Raw genomic sequence first — 22,044 nt, 5'->3', positions numbered from 1 at the left:
CCTTTTGTGACTGACTTATTTCAGTTCACATAGTGTCTTCAGGGTTCATGCATATTGTAGCGCATGTCAGAATTTCCTTTCTTTCTCAGGCTGAATGGTATTCCATTGTATGGATAGACCACGTTTTGTTTATCCATTCATCTGATGGGCATCATGTTATTTCCACCTATGGACATTGCTGTACTATTTTTCTTTTTTTTAAAGCCTGAAAACATAATGCTTTTGGATAGAAATGTTCCCAAACCTCGGATCAAGATCATCGACTTTGGGTTGGCCCATAAAATTGACTTTGGAAATGAATTCAAGAACATATTTGGGACACCAGAGTTTGTTGGTAAGTTTTCTTATTCCTGTGGTCATTCATTTCTCATAAACCTTATGCTGGCAAAATTCACCCTGCTGCAGCATCATTTCCCTGGTACATGTTTCTGGTTTATACATGAAGATTAGAATCTGTTGGTTCACTTTCTTCCCTAACTAAATGTGCGTTCATTTCCTCTTAGCTCCTGAGATAGTCAACTATGAACCTCTTGGTCTTGAGGCAGACATGTGGTAAGGAGCATGTTCTTGATGTTGTCACCTTTCTGATTTATTTTACTATTCTTCTGATGTTGTTTTTCTTTTTATTTTGTGTCTAGGAGTATTGGGGTAATAACCTATATTCTGTAAGTACCCAAATCCACAGCTCATGTTCTTTTCCTTTTTCTTTGAGACCGTATGTTTTACTGACCATTCTATGTGTCGTGTTGATCAGTTCAGCTTATGTATGCTTTTTTTTTTTTTTTTTTTTTTGCGGTACGTGGGCCTCTCACTGTTGTGCCTCTCCTGTTGCGGAGCACAGGCTCCGGACGCGCAGGCTCAGCGGCCATGGGTCACGGGCCCAGCCGCTCCGCAGCATGTGGGATCTTCCCGGACCGGGGCACGAACTCGTGTCCCCTGCATCGGCAGGCGGACTCTCAACCACTGCGCCACCAGGGAAGCCCTATGCTTTTTAAACATATTCATTTTACACCTCCACAACATGTTTAGTTTATACTAATGAAACATTTTCTCCTAATTTGAAATGAGTCATCAGAAACTGCAGCATAATCACTGAAAGAAAGCATGGCTGTCTATTACTGCTGAGAAAATAGGAAAGGCTTTCTTTTTCTTTTTTTTAAACTACTAAATGCTGTTCTAAATTAACTGTCCTTTGCATTAAGCTGAAGCTTTTGTGCATGACAATTAAATGGCCTATAAAATGTAACTGAATTCTAAAGTGACCGCTCAAGCACCAGATTATAATGTTATTCCTCACTCCCTTTATCAGATATTGTAGGAACAGAATGACAACACAAGAGGGACTTACTCACGTTCTGTGCCCTGTTTTATTAACAGCCTAAGTGGGGCATCCCCATTTCTTGGAGACACTAAACAAGAAACGTTAGCGAACGTATCTGCTGTCAACTATGAATTTGAGGAAGAATACTTCAGTAATACCAGTGCCCTAGCCAAAGATTTCATAAGAAGACTCCTCGTCAAGGATCCAAAGTGAGTGTCCATTATACCCGAAAGGTGCCCAGCTGTGGCCTCAGCTAGACGAGAGCACCTGTCCTGTGCACATGGCCACGTTTATGTGACCCTGGTTGTTTCCTCCTGGCAAAGAGAAGCATGCTGTGTGAAACGCTTCAGAAAATGCAGGCAGGGCCCTTTGTACCTGCTCAGTCAGCCCCTGCGGGCACAGTGAAATAATCACACAAAGTCTGATGTTGTTTTCAGCTCCGTGAAGCAGGCCCCGAACTGCATTTTCCAGAGCATCTCCTTGGTAGGCCCAGCCGGCATGGAAACAACCTTAGTGTTTGCTTCTATGGTCACCGCTTTTTTTTTCTTTCCCCTCCCCCCACAAAGGAAGAGAATGACAATTCAAGATAGTTTGCAGCATCCCTGGATCAAGGTAAGTTGCATATTGCGATTGGTTTGGGGATTATAGGGTGACCTGGAATTCGTTTGTCCTAGGGTATCACTAGGCACTATGGGTTCTAACCACGGTCACGTCTGGAGTCTTGTGTTTGCTGTTGGTGCTATACTTTAAGACAGCTGACAGCTGAGAGAATCCTCATGATGACGGAGGTAGAAAGGAGCGAGCTACCACAGTGCAGGACTGTGATGAGGAACTGAAGGGCAGGTCCACTCAACAGCCTCGAGTTTGATTGTGGGATATTAGCCCAAACAATATTTTTGAAAATTCTTGAATTAACTTCCAACATTTAAGTATCACATCAAATCTAGATTTCCAGCTTCTCTTGAAAAATCTGAAGATCTATCAACACTGAGCCCTCATTCTGCAAGGCTGCCAGAAACTCTGCCCAGTTGCCTTTGTACCAGGCCAGCAGCCACCCCCGATGTATATACACTTTTACACTGTTTGCCTGGCGCCTGTCAGCATTTGGGTTAAAGAACGGAAGTTGTTTCAGCTAGACCAGAAAGGACTAAGGGTGGGGAAGCATGGCAGTTACAGAATAAAATCATGGAACCATTGTGGTGCAGTAACTTGCGTTGCAGAAGTAGGTTTGGGGCAGCTGGAGACCTCTGTCTGTGCCAGCTCCCAGCACTTGCCTGGGCTTCCCTAGAAGGCAACGGTGTCTCCTTCCTTCAGAGGTAGAGTTGCATGGCCTCCTGAAAAAATGCAGTAGGAGGGATTTTAATGCTGTAAGATAGACCGAATTTGCTAACATCTGAGGTCCCAACCAGCTCTAAATGACTTGATGATGTTAAGTTCACATGCCTCGCAATGTGGCCTCACCGTGAATCATGCCATTCCCAGATTCTCTTATGGAAAGTTGTAATTCAGCTTGTCCAAGCTCAACTTTTCAACTTTCCCTCAAGATCCAGTCTTCATGGATTTGCTCAAACCCTTAGCCACAAGAGTTTAGCCTCTGGAGACTAGGTTCCTGGATCAGGCCTATCATCCCAACTCGTTTTGTTACTTTAGCAAGGTGAATATGTAAGCGTCCCAAATAATGAGAGGATTTCAAAAGTTGTCATGTAACGCATTTCTATAATTTGAGAGCTCTAAATTGTCTTTCTTGAATTTTCATTTTAGCCTAAAGATACCCAACAAGCACTTAGTAGAAAAGCATCGGCAGTAAACATGGAGAAATTCAAGAAGTTCGCAGCCCGGAAAAAATGGAAAGTAAGATTGTTTGATTTGAAGGGATGAACTAATTCTGTGTCCCCTGTGGCTCTCCCTCTGTTCAGGGCTCACTTCTTCTGATACTGGCAGTGCAGAACTGCATCCTTTTTAAAAATTCACTCTGTAGTCATCTGCACTGTTGCCCTATTTTCAAAGACAATCAAAAATACTATTTCAGTCCTATTAACTCATCTTTTCACATGTAATTTTGCATTTTTTTAAATTAAAACCATTCCCAAGGCAAATTTTTAAATCAGTACAATAAAATTATAGTGCCGTCTTCTTCTAAAGGCAACAAGCCACATTTTAAATAGATTTGTTTCTTGTGGTAGGCACCATAGCATTATGATTATACCAGAACTTGTGTAAATGGTTCTCTAAATCCAGCCTGGGTCTGTGAGTGGTTGGGATGGGGGTGGGGTGTGACCATGAGCGTCTGCGATGTGATCCCTTCTCAGTGCGGATGGTTTCTGCAGGGGCTGAGTAGGATGTGGCTCTAAAGGGCATTCCAGCCAAACTTGAACAAATGAAAATTCAGGGTTAAGAAGGGGACAGGATGGCTTCCTGTGCACAGGGTCATGTCAAGCCCAGAGGAAGCAGGTACTTGCCATGTCTCCTCATCACTGGGCCAGAAGTGTACCTCATTGTACTCATCAGGTTGGGGATGGCTTGATAGAGATGAGGAGGACCACAGCCATGGGTTACTCAAGACTTGACTCTTAGTCTCAAAGAAGCCTTGAAAATAAGGCTTAAAATGTAGAGTGAACCACCATAAGTTTCTCTTTCTCTCCCTCTCTTTCATTCATGTACAGACACGCACACACACACACATTCTTTACCTGTTGCTTCTGCCTTTGAGAGTAAGTGCAGAGGTGTTTGTCCTATAGGCTAAAGAGTCCCCAACCTGCTCATTTCCAACAACTGGATGAGTTTTGAGAGTCACACTGTCTGCCATTACCAACTTGCCTGGGCACCGAGGACACAGGGCAAGACCCTTGCATACCATGCTTCTCTGAGGGGAGACGTGCAAGGGCTTTGTTAGGGTAAGATCCCATTCCTCAAAGAGTAGAGAGTGAATATGGAGAGAGAAGGGATGCATCCAGTTCTGCAGCTTAATAACGAAATGCAGGAGAATCTCTCTCTATTGTTGTCTTGATTTATAAGACCTTTACAAATTTCTTTAAGCAAATATGATCCGGGCTTCCCTGGTGGCGCAGTGGTTGAGAGTCTGCCTGCCGATGCAGGGGATATGGGTTCGTGCCCTGGTCCAGGAAGATCCCACGTGCCGCGGAGCAGCTGGGCCCGTGAGCCATGGCCGCTGAGCCTGCGCGTCCGGAGCCTGTGCTCCGCAACGGAAGAGGCCACAACAGTGAGAGGCCCGCGTACCATAAAAAATAAAAAAAAATATGATCCAACCTGCTTGTGGGATCGCCCACCCCTGAAGCATAATACACGCTGTCAGCCTTGAATGCTATCTCAAAGGCTTTGTCATTTGCACTAATTTGAGTATTGTTATGTAAGCTCTCTCTCCTCCTCTCCCCCTGCATTTTTTTCACTCTCTCTCTCTCTCTCTCTTTTTTTTAAAGCAATCTGTTCGCTTGATATCACTGTGCCAAAGATTATCCAGGTCATTCTTGTCCAGAAGTAACATGAGTGTTGCCAGAAGCGATGATACTCTGGTAAGCAAACCTTTTCCCCAGATAGGTTTGTTCTTAGCACTGTGTATTTACCGTGTTTAGGTTGTTTAATTTGTTCAGCAACCCAGAAAACCTGAAGTCTTGGAAACATCAGGCCTGTTCTTCCTCCTCTTGAGTGGGGGAGTTGGGGTGGCTGATTGGATCTACTCTGTTACTGTTTCGTCCTTTTTCCTCTTTGTTTTGATTGGCTATACCTACTAGCTCTAACACTACCACCTTCCCACCCTCCTCTCACCCCCAACACGGTTTGATAAAAGAGAGGCTTGCCAGTAGAAGAGGAAAGATCATATTCTAATTTTCATGAACTAAAACGAGAGCCCTCTGTTTCCACCAACCTTGGAGAATCTTAGACTGTACTAGTACAAAAGGGGCAGACAACCCTCCTTCTGAACACATACACACACACACACACACACACACACACACACAAACACACCAGAAAATCAGGGGAAATGCAGTGGAATTTGCTGATATAGTTCGTGGTAGACCAGAAGGCTAAACCCACTCACTTTGTTGATGTTGTATTGATTTCTAAAGGCTCTTGAGAACAACTCCACGACTTTTTTCCCTTAATCCAAACTGAAACCTAATCACAGATTAACTCTTCAGATATGACTGGACACATCAGAATTCAACGAGACTTTCCCCAACAGTCAGACAACGGGGCTTTGTGAATCCTGGAGGTAAAGGGGACTCCAGAAAAGGCAGAAAGGGTGGTTCTGTGGGAACCAGCCTGCTCCTGTAACTGAATAGTCAGTGTTTCCTGAGTGGAATCCGGGAACTCCAAGGGCAGGATCACACATCAGCAGACACCAGCTCTTTTTTTACTCCCTGAAGCCAGTAGTTTTACTCAAGTTCCAGATCTAACCTTATAGCCTGAAAAGAGATAGGAAATTTTAAAAAGAAATAAAGAAGTAGGAGAGAAGCAAGTTAGGAGGAGAAGGGAGAGAAAGAGGAGGAAAGCTGGACTGGGGAATTGTTTGAGGGTGGCCGTGGAACCAGGACAAGATATAAACTATTAATCTAAGTAAGGTGATGAGAACAATGAAATCTTACAAATTAAAATTGCCCTGAATAATCAGTTGCGAGACAGTTTGTTGCAATGAAGAGTTTAGGGTAAGAGAGGGACAGGGCTTGTGTAGAAGCTCCAGGTGGGAAGACCACCCTCCCCAGCCCTCAGGGTCTCTCTCTCATCATCTCAGTGTCCTGCTGATCGTGAGACTGTGTTACAGCAACGTGCTTATTCCTCCCATTCTCCCATTTCTTGTCACTCTCACTTTCAGTCAAATGTCTCTTAGTCTTCAACTCGGATTGTGATAGAAAAGCAAAACCAGTGGTGTTCTTAAACATGTACTCTGTGCAGATATTATTATGTCTCTCATGAAGCTTGTTTGGATTCAGATTTATAGAGAAGAGAAAGCAGAGTTCAGAGAAACGCCTTCTCCATTCCACCCCCCATAGGCAGAGGTTCAGCCTCTGTAGGTACGCTTTTCCAGATTTGAAATTTTAGTAGCAGTACCTCTGTAAGTCCAAAACTTTTGTTTGGGACTTTTCTAGCTTATTTTTTTTTGTTTTAATTTACCATATTGTGCAAATTTCTTATTATTTATATTTAAGAAAGTACTTTAACAAAGTAGCAAAAATTTAACAAACTTACTGTTCCACAGTATCTAGTTATTTTCTCTTTGTAAATGAAATGCCTCCATTTTCCCATTTCTGGCCTTTATTTTTACATTTCTCCCCTTTTCATACCTTTTTTTAAAAATAATTGTGACCAGCTTTCAGAGAATTTTGCTATGTTATAGAATACCTAGAGAATGAAGAATTTCTAGTGCTCAAAAAATGACAATCTGTAATTGCAAAAATTACAAAGTAAGACTTTCTTATTCAAAGATATCATTTCCTTGGTTCTATGGTTTTTAGAATCTGAGTTACACCTGAAATTTTCTACAGTGGTTTCTGGGACTATATGTTTTTAAAGATTCCTAAGGTAAACACAAAGTGTAGTTTGTCATCAATCGTTGTTCTAAATCTGAATCTTAAGAGATGTTTGCTCTCTGGGTAATAATGCAGGCAGCATAAAGACACTGATAAATAGTAGGTGAAGGGGCAAAAAATGACCTCCTGCTTCCCTTCATGACCAGGTGGATTTTGGGATTAAATGGCTTACTTTCCCCTGAACACTCCTTTTAATAAATGAGCATTGGTTTCTCTGATGTTGGTAAAAGGAGCAGCATGACCAACAGTCTAACACTTTTTCCCTCTTCCATGTCTCTCTCAAGGATGAGGAAGACTCCTTCGTGATGAAAGCTATCATCCACGCCATCAACGATGACAACGTCCCAGGCCTGCAGCACCTCCTGGGCTCCTTGTCCAACTATGACGTTAACCAACCCAACAAGGTCTGATGCTGTCCTGCCAGGGGTAGTGGGGGTCGGGGGGTCATGGTGATTGGGCACCTCCAAGTCCAAGGTGGAAAGACCCCATCTGCTCTTCATTCTCCCTTACTGTTGTAAGCTCCATACTGTGGGGAAAATCACTTCTGCTTAGAAAGTGAGCTGAGTTAGGAATAAGGTCTTTTTGCATTGAGGGCCTTTCTACACGCACCTAGCACTCGCCTCTAACCATGAAAATTTAAATGTGCTCATCGTGCAAATGAAAATGTCACTTTGGATTGTGAATCCAAAAGAGGAAGATGTTGTGTCCTTCTGACTGTCTTCCGTTCCTGTCACGCAGGACAGGAATGTGTCCTGTGTCTGTGGAGACACAGGAAGGTATCTGGGGCAGCAGGGCTAGTTTGGGCTTTTCCTTTCCTACCAAACCTGAAAAATAGGTATTTTTTTTTCTTGCCTTTTCCAGCATGGGACACCACCGTTACTTATTGCTGCTGGCTGTGGGAATATTCAAATACTACAGTTGCTCATTAAAAGAGGCTCAAGAATCGATGTCCAGGATAAGGTCATAATTCTGTTTTATTGCAAAGGAATTAATTTTTTAAGTATTTCCAAATGTCTCTAATCGAAAGGTAATAGAGAAAAATAACACATATGCCCTACTTCGTTTCTCAGTTTCCTATAAAGGAAGATGAACTACTTGAATAGCCTGTTCCTGTCTAACATGTTACAGAGAAAAAGGCAAACATTCATCTTCCTCGTGGCTCAGTTGCTCTGCATCATCCTTTCTTTGTGTCCTGCCCCAGATTGACTCCTTACTGATCATATTTACTCAGCAGTGTTATTTGATGTCACATTGAAAATGTTTTAATTACCCAATTAATCTCATCAGAAATGTATTTGCCCGCACATTAATTAGGGCAACAGAGTAAGGAGGATATGCTTTGAGGTGTAGACCACATTGGAAGTGTAGACACAAGTGATGATCAGCTAAGCGTCATTACAACGGGTCTGTCATCAGCTTCCATAGACTTTCAACTGAGCTGTAAAGGGACTAGATCTGGCCCTTGACAATATAGGGAATTCTAACCAGAAGTTGAAATGAAGGTTTTAGGAAAAGAAAAACAACTTTTTATTTCGAAATAATTCTAGATTTACCAAAAAAAAATCTGCAGAGATAGTATAGAGAGCTCCCTTATCCCTTTCACCCAGCTTCCTGGAATGTTAACGTCTTACATAACCTTGGTCCCTTTGTCAAACTGAAAAGCGAAATGGGGTTTTATTCCTCTTGGGAGTTGCTCCTTTGGAGGTTGTCATCACATAGGAAGGGAAATATAGCAACTGAGTGATGTTTGCATTCAGATCCAGTCTGGGAATGTGACTCTGCCTTGGTTTTTGTACAGGGTGGATCCAATGCCATCTACTGGGCCTCTCGGCATGGCCACGTAGATACCTTGAAATTTCTCAATGAGAACAAATGCCCTTTGGATGTTAAAGACAAGGTAAGGCCACTTCTCTTCTTAAGGAAAGTAATAAAAGGCATGCCTTCTGCATCATGACCCAAAGAACAAGGATTCAGGACCAAAATCTTCCTACAGAGAATTTAAGTAGAAGTTTCTTTTTGCTGGTGGCTTAGTCTAATATTAAAATCAGGGGGATTCCCTGGTGGCGCAGTGGTTGACAGTCCGCCTGCCGATGCAGGGGACGCGGGTTCATGCCCCAGTCCGGGAGGATCCCGCATGCCGCGGAGCGGCTGGGCCCGTGAGCCATGGCCGCTGAGCCTGTGTGTCCGGAGCCTGTGCTCCGCAACGGGAGAGGCCACAACAGTGAGAGGCCCGCGTACCGCAAAAAAAAAAAATTTTTTTTAATATAAATAAATAAAATCTGATTTTACTTGAAATCTGCCAAGGGTTTTCCATGTTATATAAGCAGTGAACTATCTTCCCCATAACATGAAAACTCAGTTCAGCCAGAAAGACAACCAGAAAGTGACCTGAGTCCTGGTCCTCTTCTTGACCCGCCATGTGCACATCTCTACCATTCTCTTCCTCTTTGATGTGACTGACTGACGGTGCTGACCTTACGATCACTGGCACTAGAAGGGTTAATGAGACAATGCAAGTAAAGTAAGGCTTTTGGGGTAAAGATGTTATCAAAATGATTGGTTTAGGAAGATACCTTACTTTCACGTACCCATGTTTCATTCAGTCCACACAGCGGCCCTGTGAATTCATTGCAGGGCTGGGACCTGAACTTAAGATTCCTATTTTCTCATCTGTTATGTATTCCATTATGCAACCCCTCTCTGATTCTACTACCAGTAGACTGAGTTGTCATGTTCAGTCAGGGCTGCCACATACAGTTGTATGTATTGTGCACTGCACCATATCTAAGGGAGGACATTTACATTAAAGACATACATTTATTTTTTTTCATTATTATTTTTTAAATATTTATCTATTTAGTTTTGGCTGCATCGGGTCTTTGTTGCAGCACTTGAGATCTTTCGTTGTAGTGCACGGGCTCTTCGTTGTGGCCCGTGGGTTCTGGAGCACGTGGGCTCTGTAGTTGTGGCTCGCATACTCGGTAGTTGCAGCGTGCAGGCTTAGTTGCCCCATGGCATGTGGGACCTTAGTTTCCTGACCAGGGATCAAACCTGCATCCCCTGCATTGGAAGGCAGATTCTTAATCATTGGACCACCAGGGAAGTCCCGACATACATTTATTATAACAGTTTTCTGCCGGGTGGCAACAAGTATCTCATTCTGTTATGTTTTTAGATCAGTTTATTCTGACAGTTTCATGGCAGATATAAAAAAAAATCTTAAGGAAGTTGCATCTATGACTAATTCATAGAATGTTATTGTATGGGCTAATGGTAATGTTTTTTAAAATCTCTGAGAATGTAAGAAATGACATTCTAAACATAGACAAAATGAAATCAGAAACTTGGTATTAAATAAAACCCTGTGTTTAAAGAACTTAATATTAAAAAAGGAATTTTGTGTTTTGAAAAAAAATCACATAGCTGGAAGCGTCAGTATATAATGAGAATTGAGACCAGCTATCACAAAAAAGGGAACGCACTCTTACTTAGGGAGGGAGGGTTATCACACACAGGATGAGCCAGGTGTGTGGATTTAACGCTAGCTACATAGTGGGTGGCCCACCCCAGGGTCCTTGGCCCAGTCACCAAAGGGGCATCTGGCCTGAGAGGGGCAGGTACCACCTCAGGGGAGGAGGTGGAGCCAGGCATGGGTGGGAGTGGGACGGCTCCCAGGGGGCTCTGAATCTTTGGCTGTGTCTTTTGCAGTCTGGAGAGACAGCCCTTCATGTGGCAGCTCGCTATGGCCATGCCGATGTGGTTCAGTTACTGTGCAGCTTTGGCTCAAATCCCAACTTCCAGGACAAGGTGGGTCATGGTACCTGACGTCCTCACTTCTTTCTGCTTTTTGCACGGGTATACAGGCAGCCAGGTGATGTGTCTGGGTCTTACGGAGTTCTATCCAAGTTAGGTTTTCTGCTTAGATTACAGAGGGCAGGGACTCGAACAAAAGCACTAACATTCATTCATCTGTTCATTAATCCTCTGGACAACCCTGTAATTCTCATTTTACAGATGAGGAAACTGAGGCAGAGAGAGGTTCAAGAACTTGCCCAAGGTAACACAGCTCAACGGTGCTGGAGCCGGTGCTCAAGCCCACCCGGTCTGGTTCCAGAGTCTGTGTTCGTAACCACTACAGTACAGCCGCCCCTCATAGACAGATACATGTGTCTAATGATGTCGATCATGAATATGTAGACCTCACGACCAACCATTTTTGTTAAAGCTTGGTTGTCTTGGCCCCTTCTTTGCCAGAGCAGTAATCAATTTATGTGACTCACCTTTATGCTATATACATGACAGGAATCTTGGGGCATCAAGATTATTCGAAGAGTTCCTGCTCAGAGAAGTGCTGTCCCATGGTTAGTAGTCTCCAGTGAAGTAAAGGACAGACAGCACTTTTACGAGACAGATGATATAAATCCACCCACGCAGAGGCTCTATTGTTCAGAAGAGCTGAGCCATGGTTCCAGTGGGCTCCGCCAAGTCAGTTGTCAGTAAAATGCTGAGAAAGCTGAATTCGAATTAAGGAAAGCCGTCAGACCCATGCCCGTTATTTCACACTAATGTTTTGCTCCAATAGCTACGAGCTCTTTCAATCCGCTGCCTTGAGTTTGCTGCCAGGTTTGGCCAGGACTCTCACCATGCCTGTACTTTCTTTCATAGTCTTGCATTCTCCTCCTCTATGTACTTGTCTCCTTGGCCAGGAAGAAGAAACACCCCTGCACTGTGCTGCCTGGCACGGCTATTACTCTGTGGCCAAAGTCCTTTGCGAAGCCGGCTGCAATGTGAACATTAAGAATCGAGAAGGAGAGACCCCCCTCCTGACAGCCTCCGCCAGGGGCTACCACGACATTGTGGAGTGTCTGGCTGAGCACGGAGCCGACCTTAATGCATCCGACAAGGTGCTTAGTGGGTCAATATATCCCACTTGCTGAAAAGCGATCTGGGGGGCTGGAGGGACCACAAGACTTCTCAGTGACTTTACCCTAAAATAACAAACTTGAGTGCAACAAGTTATATCATCCTTTCTCCTCTCCAAAGATTCTGTGATTCTAGATTCTGTTTAATAATTAATGTTCATTTGTGGGGTGTAACAAAATTTATGAATTGGTCAGATGACTCGGGTCTCTATTTTTAGCCTTTTTAGCTTTGCAGCAGGTACAGTGATGATCACAGAGCCCAAGACAAATCCTCATTTAGGACTGAAATTGGCAACACACTATTAATTTGTAGATAGACAAAGAAATAGGTGGTTTATTTACTTCCATCACCTGCTATTTTGTAGAAAAACAATAAACTAGTCTTATTTGTTTGGCAATCTCAACTCCAGGCCAGGTTTTCCTTTTTTAATTAAGCACATTCAGCGTAATATGTTCTTATAGTGAACTTGTACTTACAATGAGGCTGTGATGTTGCTATTAGATCTGGCACACTGTGGTTAATTTAGGAACTGCCACTTGTGGAGTATTTTCTGGGTACAGAGAAGTAGCTCTCAAGTGGGGTGACCTTGCCCCCAGGAGACATTGGTAGTGGCTGGAGACATATTTTGGTCGTCACAGCCCGGGTGGGGCATCTAGAAGATAAAGACCAGGGGTGCTGCTGAACAGCCTACAATTCCCAGGACAGGTCCCAAATGTCAGTAGTGCTGACACCGAGCAAACCCTAGAACAAGTACGTTACAGAGATGTTTCCACACTCCCTCTACCCAGCTCCTACAACTCAACACGCTTCTTCACCGGGGGTTCTAGAGCAGGTGAATTCCCGGACTGATGCTCCTATCCATGACAGCAAGTCGCCTTGCTCTCTCAGTTTCTCCTGGTGTCAAATAAAATAATAAACTTTCTCCTTAGGAAGTTAGTAAACATTGCTGAGCAAATGTTTTGAAAAGTGTTTTTCGAATACTTGATAAAAGAGGCCATTGGAGTACCAAACATAACTGAAGTCCTATAAATTCAGAGACAAAAAGGAGTGTGGAGTCTTCCTACCCGAAGGTACTGGCCAAGCCTCGGTTAATTAAGCTGACGTTCATCTTGGTCTGTGATTATTCAGAGTGAGATGTATGGGGCCTCGCCCCGACCCCACCAGGAGTAAAGTTCACGGTTTTAATCCTCCTTCAGGCTTTGCAGTAATGGTCCCATTGCCAATTAAACCTGGCCCAGTGCAGCCGGAAAGGCAAGCGGGCAGGCCCACGTGCCCAAGCGAAAGCGCTCACGGCCTCGGTGTTTGTTGCAGGACGGACACATAGCTCTGCATCTTGCTGTGAGACGATGTCAGATGGAGGTCATCCAGGCTCTCATCAGTCAGGGCTCTTCCGTCGATTTCCAAGACAGGCATGGCAACACCCCCCTCCACGTGGCCTGCAAAGATGGCAACGTGCCGATTGTGGTGGCCCTCTGTGAAGCCAACTGCAATTTGGATCTCTCCAACAAGGTAAAGCTGGAAGGAAGATCCCTGCAGAGTCCGTCTGTGTCTGTCTGTCCACGTGTTTCCGGGTTTGGGCAAGTTTCTCTCTGCATCTTTTCGTTGTTCGAAGTCAGTATTGCTTATATGAACCTGTTCCTTTTTATAGGACTCTCCACTTGAAGTATATTTTACATCTGACTTTTGAATAATTTCCTAGAGTAACAGAAAATTACATTAATAAGTACTTCCTGCTAAGCCTGGCTTACCATTTATGGGCATCGAGAAAGAGAGAGAGTGTGTGTGCGTGTGTGTGTGCCTGCGTGCGCACGCACGCACGCCCCCTCCTGTAGAGGAATCAGAGAACATGGTACAAATTGGGGCATCTTCCTGGAACACTAAGTCTTCAGGGAAACACCTAATGAGTTCTGATGTGATTGAAATTCCTGGGGCCAGATTTCTCCAGTTTCCCCCACTGAGAGTTTTATGGTCAAAAGTTCATAACATCTTTTTTGTGCTTAATAAGTTTGGTAAGACCAAGGGGATACTATCATTTGGTGAATGATAAAGAAATAAAAATCCCCATATGCTGACTCCTAGAAATTAGCTAACACCGTCTCTTTTCCCTGAACACCATCTAGATTTTCATTACCAAATATGATAGAACAGTTGGATATTCATGTGGTTTCAGCCCTGCAACTGTAGGAAAGGCAAGCACTATTCTGTTACGATTATGTTAAAAACAAAGTCCAGGTAGAATTAATTTTTTAATTGCAGGAAATGTTTGTTTATAAATGGTAGACATGATACCAGCAGAATTTTATTATGATTTGTTTGAGGTAAAAGGAATTAATATCTGAAACAACTGGAAAATGCTGCTTCTATCAAAAAAAATAGTCCTCTTGCGTATTATGTGATTAATTCTAATGGGAATTGAAATTGGTAATCTTCATATTCTGGAAATATGAAAAGACAATATACTAGGTCTTAACCATTAGCTGCTGGTTGCTTTCTTAGTTTATCCTATTCTAACCTTGCCAAGTCAGTTATATAAGTGACTTAAGGAGGAAGCTAAATGTAATATTAAGCAGCATCAAGACCTAGGCTTTCCTTCCAGGAGTCTTTAAATGAATAAAAAGCAGCTTTAGGAACCTCGTGGCACTCATTTGAATACCTTTGACTTGGCCATTGTACACCACGACTTTGTGGGTCTCACGCCTTCTTCAGAAGGGTTGGTGTCAGCTTGTTTTCCTGTTCATTTGTTCGCTGTTTATTTTAGGAAAGATGCTGGGGGCTGTAGGGGAGCTTAAAAGATGCACAGAAGAGTAAGAGAAAGGCATTATTTCTCCAGAAAGCACATCTGGCTTTACATGGTCTCACCCCGGTAACTGGTTGTCAGCGTGGAGGTGGCACAGTGATGGCCCATATCCCACAGGCAGACTGTCACTCCTTTCCCATGCTGTGTCCTGCCTTTTCCTTACCTGGACTCAATTCCCCCGGAGATGAAAATGTTCATTCAGATCCTACCCCTGTCAGCAGTATGTGACAGGAACTTGTCACTATTTTTGACGCTCATTGCAGTGAAACAGACATGTCTTTTTCTGCATTCTTCTCATGTGAAAATCCGGAGAGTGGCTATTTACTCGGCCACATCGGGAAATGCAGGAGAGGAGAGGAACTAGATGATGCAGAGTGCACGGCCCTTAACCCTTTGTTCCTTTCTGGATTGGCTCTTCTTATCAGCGAAAGTAGAAAAAGCATGTCGATACACACGTGTGTGTGCACGCACACACACACAGATGCGCACACACATCCAGGAGCCTGCAAGAGAATTCCGTGCCTGCCAAGCATTGATGAATGCCCTTCTGTGGCAACACTGTGCCAGGCGCGGGTGGGGAGCAGGGCTAGGCAGGGTATGGACGGCAGGGAATGGTTCTTGCCCTCAGGCTGCTTTTGGACAGACACACAGACATTTCAATATAACAGCATCTCATATTGCAGTCACCGCTGTGATAGAGGTACAGGTGCTCCAGAAACATGGACATCTGGACATTAAAGAAACCGGGAAAAGCTTTTCAGAGGTGATCATTTTAAATGAGTAGGACTTGGACAGATGAAGAAGAGGGGAAAGCATATTTCAAGAAGAGGAGGGAGGCAGTTAGAAACGGCACTGAATCCAGATGGTGAAAGACCTTGAGTGTAATGCTAAGGAGTTTGGGTTTTGTTCTGTCAATCATTGGGGGCCATCAAAAGTGTAAACTCTCCTAGTCCATTTTATTCATCACACGTCTCTTCATTGACCTTCTTCCCTTCTCTAAAACTATGCATCCTGTAACCAAGACTATCTTCCTTACACAGAAATCCAAACTCTTCATCCAGGTCTTCCAAACCTCCTCCTTTCCTTCGCACTTTAACTCTAGGGTATTTGAAAGCTTCGTATCTGCTTTCTAAATCACTCTAGAAGCTAACAGTAAACAAAACATAAATATGCACATACGTTGCAGCGTTATTTATAATCGCAAGAAGTGGAACCACCTTAAGTGTCCATCCTCAGCAGGCTGGCTAAATGAGTGATGATATAGCCGTATATTGAATATTATTCAGGTGTCTGAAAGAATGTAATAGATTTCCTTATAGACATGAAAAATTATTCACAAACCATTGTTAGGTGAAAAATGCAAGGGACAGAATAGAAGGTGGAGTGTGATTAATGTCTTGGCTTTTCAGATTATTTCTCTCCATTTATGGATTCATAGAGAAAAGCCTGGAAGGTTTGAGTAGGGCTAGTTCTGAGTAGGGGAACTTGGGGGAGGGGGAGGGGGAGGGAGGCTTCATTTTTCTCCCATAGTTCCTTCTGTGTTGTTTGGATTTTCTACCTGAGCATGTGTTAACTTTCTAGCAGAAACCTGTATTTGCACATAAACAGTATAAAGCAGAGATACCCACACTTGCTCAATTCATATCTTCCATAGTGTCTTAGTAATCTTTTTCATGGCTCCCCCGGAGCAAAAGAAATACCTAAAGTTCTGTTCTCATAACTCCTCAAACCTTGGACTCAGAGTGGACACCACCACCCTTATATCCTATTCTACGTGGATTTTCTCAAGATATTTGCCTCTTATCACAGCAGCGACCAACCCCCTGCTGTGCATACATGATGTCATTGAAAGGAAGGCAGTACCAGCTACTTTGAGACTTTGAACTACCTGGAGCTGGTAGTTTCCCTGGTGTCTGAACCTGCTGGTTCCATCAAAAATTTAAAATGTTCCTCAGCACCCCATGAATTCACTGTAGTGCCTCCAGATGCCTTGGGTTTGGGAACCCATAGGCATAAAAAATGGTGGGTATGGCCTTGGAATGTCACCTCATTAGAGTGTCTTCAGTGGCTGTGCTTCCATGCCTTTTCCCTTCGCTGTATCTAAATTTGAACTGTGGTGCGGATCTTTCCGGAACTTTGGGGCCCTTGAGCCCTGACTCATGCCTCCTTTCTGCTGGCGCAGCAGGAGACTTAATTTAGTTATCTTATGATAAGCCTCCCACTCTTTCATCCTTTTAAGTTTTATTTTAAAGTTACTCTTTTAACTGAGAAATACTTGAAAATGTTTTGCTTGGCTTGCCTCCCCAAGGAGATGGCAAGTTTCTGGAGAAGGGAGACCTCGCCTCCTATTTCTTCTTGGAGGATCCCAGATCCCCCAGTGATGGCCCTGTGAGGTCACTCCATAAACGTCTTCCTCAGCAGCAGCCATGAGGACTCTCCTGGGTCTTTCTTGTCTCTTCCAGTATGGACGGACGCCTCTGCACCTTGCAGCCAACAACGGGATTCTGGACGTGGTCCGCTACCTCTGTCTGACAGGCGCCAACGTGGAGGCGCTGACTTCGGTGAGTAGCCCTCTGGCAGGAGAAAGCAATTGCAAACCCCTCAGGCCTCGAGGGCAGGAGGGGAAAGGTATTGCTTGCCAGCTGCACTCCAGAGCAGACAGGCTGCCGTTAAGCTTCAGCTCCTCCACTGCAGTTACGTAAACATTCGCCCACACAAACCCGGGGTAAGATCCCGAGAATGCCTCATCCTCTTCTTCCACCAGGTCTGCACTGCCAGGAACACCTGCTGTTTCCCACTGGCCTTTTCGTTTCCTGCGTTACGCAACAGGCCTTTGTGTTTTCCATTAGGTTGTGTGTTTATCTTTTCTAAAAGTGTCCCCTCCTTCCAGGGAGGGAGGAGGAAGGCCCCCCAGCGTTGGGGAAACAGGTGACAAGAGCTGTTCTCTCTTTTTTAAAAAAGTCCGGCTTTGCTCTTAGGCCCACAACATATTTTAAAATGAGATTTCTTTAAATCTCATTTCTTTAAATGTCTCACTCCCGACATTCCCCGTCCCAGACCTGGTACCTCCCTGCAGAAGAAACCCTTTGTTTCACATTTCAAGAAATACCGAAGAGGAAAACTATGTCCGCTAAGAGATAAGGTTGCTGTTTTTACCGCTGCGGTGAAACATTATCATTTGAGTTGTCTCTGGCCCAACAGTGGATTGAGTCTCCATTTGCTCACGTGGGTGATTCCTAAAACTCACTAGGACTTTGCTGACATAAAGTGTTTCTCTAAGGAGACCCATCGGAGTCTTGAAATATGGTGGCCAACCTTGGGAAAATCAGGGCTCTGAGGCTGGAGAGTCATACAGGGGTTGGCAAACTATGGACCACAGGCCAAATTCAGCCTGCTGCCTGCTTCTTTTAATAAAGTTTTACTGGGACACAGCCACGCCCATTGTTTACACATTGTCTGTGCCCATTTTCACTCTACAAGGGCAGACGAGCGATTGCAACAGAGACCCTATGGTCCTCAGATCCCCAAATATCTGCTACCTGGCCCTTGACAGAAAATGGGTACTGGCTCTTGGCCTAGGACATTGCCTCCCTGGCTGCGCTAATGTGACAGGGATGTGATTCCCTCCCCACAAGCAGTGGGTCTGTTCTCTGCAGTGTTGAGCCCCGAGCTGGGCTCTTCTGCAGGCCCAGTGCTTACCAGCGCTCTACTTGGGGTTGTCCCTTCTTAGGGCACCTCCTCGTCCATCACAAACCCACCTACCGCCGTGCAATGACCTGATGAGCCATTATCAAACCCTGACCATCCATGCCTTGGCACTCGGTCCAGCTACTCCACGATAGAGCACTGATGTACATTTTGATGGGGAGAAGTACTTTTTTGTTACAGATGTTGCCTCATAAAAAATAAACTGTCGGGCTTCCCTGGTGGCGCAGTGGTTGAGAGTCCGCCTGCCGATGCAGGGGACACGGGTTCGTGCCCCGGTCCGGGAAGATCCCACATGCCGCGGAGTGGCTGGGCCCGTGAGCCATGGCCGCTGAGCCTGCGCGTCTGGAGCCTGTGCTCCGCGACGGGAGAGGCCACAACAGTGAGAGGCCCGCGTACCGCAAAAAAAAAAAGTAAACTGTCGAGGACGGCTGTGCAGATGCCAGCAGCTGCTACTGCCTACCTGGCAGTGTGGGCCGGGACCTCTCAAATGTGTGACCTTCGGCCTCTGCTGGGTCCTTGGTCTGCCCCCTGACCACTGTGAGCCCGCGGTCATCTCCCCGTGCCTTTGGCCTCCCCTCAAGAGGCCCTCGGGTGTAACTCTGCTCCCCACCCTTCCCAGCTCACTGCAGGCGCTTCTCCCTGGTCCCTACAAGTCCACCACGGGGCCTCAGTCATTTATTCATTCAGCAGATACTGAGCATACACTGCGCACCAGGCACAGAACAGCGAACACAGAGGGGCCAAGTCAGGCAAGCTGCCCCTCCCTCGGGAAACTTCTAGTCTAATGGGAGAGAGTCAGACCCAAGGGTCACAGCTACTGGATGGGACCCGTGAGAATTAAGAGCCAGAGTCCCCAGGGACGTTTCCGGGAGTGTCAGGACCACTCCTTAGAGAGAGTGGAGAGAGAAGGAAGGGCCCAGGCCGACGGAGCTGGAAGGACAGTGAGCTGGAGCGCAGCCTGGACTGGCCCGGCCAAGGTGGGGCTGGATGTGCATGGCCCCCCAGCGGGCATGGTGGAGACGGGGGTCTCCTAGGGCGGGGAAGCCACGTGGGCTCCACGCAGGGTGTGGGTCAATCACAGAGGCGCCGTGCTGCGGGCTGAGGCCGGCTCCACGGAAGGACAGCTTGCTGCCTGTGTCGTACTAGACTTCGTAGTAGCCACATCTGACAAGGAAAAAGAAACAGGAAATTAATTTCACTGATATTTTCATATGTTAAAAGTAACATATAAAGTAATGTATTTTGCCCAATAACATGCAGAATATTATCATTTTGACTTGTAATCAGTATTTATAAGTTATTGAGATACTTCCAGTTCTTTGATTGAAGTCTTGGAAATCTGGGTACGTTTTATACCCACAGCACATCTTAGCTCGGCCACGTTTCCAGCCCTGCGGAGCCGCGTGTGGGCTGGGCTGCCGCCTTATTGGACGGCACAGCCCAGCCCTCTTCGTGAGCCAGCTTTTCCCCTCTGCCTGACCGCAGGGTTCTTCCCGTCGGGCACCACCTCCCTCGACCCTACAGTGCCTCTAGCTGTTACCCTCCCTCTCCCAGTCTGTTCTCAGCCGGGATAACTGACAAGAGTCTTCTGAAGGTCCGGTCCTCTTTTCCCTTCCCTCCCGCCTCTCCTCCACCTGCCACAGTCTGTCCTCGACTCCCGGAATTCCCTCGACTCTGCAGAAGCCCCAGTCACCTCGCCTTCAAAATTTTTTTATTGTAAAATAAAACAGATTTTTTTTAAGGAAAGGACACGAGCAAAAGTAAAACTTGGTGTATTTGACAAACACCTTTGTAACCCCACTAAGGTCAAGAGGTAGAATTTTCGAGGCCACCCCAGAAACCCCCGGTGGCCTGTCCCAGCCGCAGCTCACCCCCGCCCCTGCCCCCAGCGGAAGCCCCACTCTGACTTTTGTTGTACTATACTCACTTCCTTCCTTACCTTTCTTTGTTGTCTTGCTCACCTGAGTGCCAGCAGTTATGTCTAGTTATCTCTCCAGGACACGACACTTCCTTGACACTCTCTCCGGCCTTGGGTAAGAAAATCCTACTGGCCCCTGCTTCCCCTCCCATCTCTGCCTCCCTCCTCCAGCTCCAAAGCTCTTGCTGCTGTTCCACGCCCCCTGGCCGGCTGCCCTCCCGCTCTCTGCCCCCTGCTCCTCTCACCAGCCCCAGGGGTGCAGCTGCACTTAGGAACTCAGGTCCACGTCCGGGTCTCCGGCCCCACTTGTTCCCTGAGCACTGCGCTGGGACCCAGCCTGGTGAACACCACCTGTGGAAGGCCCCCTGCCTCCACGCTGCATCCTCTCCCTCCGGGTCTGCTCTCCTCCCTCAGTGTCTGCCCTTTGCAAAAGCCTTCTGCGTACATCCAAGCGTCTGGTCCAGGAAATGTGGATGCTCCCTTCCCTGGCATCACGCTGGTGGCCACATCCTGGATTCTTCTCGAACTCACAGCTCTTCGTCCTCTGCCTCCACTTGGTTAAAATCTCAGTGTATTTCCCCCAGGACCAGCTCTGCCTCGGAACTGGTCCCTCACCTGTAGCCTCATGGCCCTCCTGACAGTTCTGACCCAGCGCCACATTTATCATTCTGGAAAAGCCAGTCTGCAGTGGATTCCCGTTGCAAATCATCCCGGGGCTCCGTTGCCCTCAGGATGTGCCCTCCATGGCCTGGTCCCTGCCCACTGCCCACCTCACCCTTCACCTTGCACCCCCTTGGCTATACCATACTGAGTAGGACTCTTTGCAGGTCCGGGGACCTCGCTCATTCCACCTCAGCCAGTTGGTACATGCTGTTCCTTCCCTCTGGAACCTCCTCTGTTTCCAGCCCCACCCCTTGCACATAGTGCCCCCACGTACACACACATACCCCTGCCATGAGGCAATAAGACATGCTTCTGCCTTCACAGGGAGAGCCTTTCAGTGCCTAGGAGGCACCCAGGCACATAGTAGTGCGTGATGTTGGTGTCAGGAAGATTCCGGAACACTAACTCTTTGTCATCTTGCAGTATTCAACTGGAGCCCCAGGACGCCTCCTCTTTCCCAGTCCCCTTCAGTGGGTGTGATTTGCCCCCTTTCTTGCTCTGTTGGAATTGACTGCTGATTCTCCCATGAGGCTGTGAGCCCTTGGCCATGATCACGTGTAACTTGTCCTGGTCTCCTAACTGGTGTCCCTGCTCCCATCCTGCCCTGTCCACAGTCTGTTCCTCACACAGCAGCCTGCCTGACCCTGTGCAGACATATGTCAGATCATGTCCCTCATCTGTTCAGACCTTCCTTCAGCGTAAAAGTCCTTGTGATGGGGACGTCCCTAAAGATCTGCATTGCCTCCCTGTCCCCCATCTCTTCCTCCTCCTCCCCTTGCTCCGCCTGCACCAGTCACACGAGCTTCCTTGATATTCTCCAAACATGAGAGTCATCCTGCTGCCTCAGGGCCTTTGCACTTGCTGTTCTTTGCAAGACTTCCTCAGGTATCCAAATGTCTTGCTCACTCACCTCCTTCAGGTTTTGACTCAAATATAACCTTCTCGGGCTTCCCTGGTGGCGCAGTGGTTGAGACTCCACCTGCCGATGCAGGGGACACGGGTTCGTGCCCCGGTCCGGGAAGATCCCACATGCCACGGAGCAGCTGGGCCCGTGAGCCATGGCCGCTGAGCCTGCACGTCCGGAGCCTGTGCTCCACAACGCGAGAGGTCACAATAGTGAGAGGCCCGCGTACCACACACACACACACACACACACACACAAATATAT

The 22,044-nt window shown here is 46.2% G+C and overlaps 1 protein-coding gene across 7 annotated transcripts in view; it reads left to right on the top strand.

Moving 5' to 3' along the window:
* The window catches only part of DAPK1 (death associated protein kinase 1), a 209,982-nt gene that overhangs the window by 145,712 nt on the left and 42,226 nt on the right, over positions 1-22,044 (top strand). For 5 of the 7 annotated variants that reach the window (XR_012332459.1, XM_073805991.1, XM_033857865.2 and 2 more), the window contains exons 5-18: positions 205-334; positions 504-552; positions 639-665; positions 1,378-1,530; positions 1,888-1,933; positions 3,083-3,172; positions 4,759-4,851; positions 7,152-7,271; positions 7,729-7,827; positions 8,666-8,764; positions 10,576-10,674; positions 11,574-11,771; positions 13,102-13,299; positions 17,050-17,148. Coding sequence is in view for 6 of the 7 variants with exons in the window: in XM_073805991.1 (XP_073662092.1) it covers positions 205-334; positions 504-552; positions 639-665; positions 1,378-1,530; positions 1,888-1,933; positions 3,083-3,172; positions 4,759-4,851; positions 7,152-7,271; positions 7,729-7,827; positions 8,666-8,764; positions 10,576-10,674; positions 11,574-11,771; positions 13,102-13,299; positions 17,050-17,148 (1,500 nt within the window). In the remaining variant the exon portion in view is untranslated. Of the gene's footprint in view, positions 1-204; positions 335-503; positions 553-638; positions 666-1,377; positions 1,531-1,887; positions 1,934-3,082; positions 3,173-3,201; positions 4,542-4,758; positions 4,852-7,151; positions 7,272-7,728; positions 7,828-8,665; positions 8,765-10,575; positions 10,675-11,573; positions 11,772-13,101; positions 13,300-17,049; positions 17,149-22,044 lie in introns of those variants that run through there. The other 2 variants (XM_073805992.1, XM_073805993.1) reach the window with 2 other exon arrangements.

Source organism: Tursiops truncatus, chromosome 6, assembly GCF_011762595.2.
Source record: "Tursiops truncatus isolate mTurTru1 chromosome 6, mTurTru1.mat.Y, whole genome shotgun sequence".
NCBI lineage: Eukaryota > Metazoa > Chordata > Mammalia > Artiodactyla > Delphinidae > Tursiops > Tursiops truncatus.
This window is presented reverse-complemented; position numbering and strand designations above follow the sequence as displayed.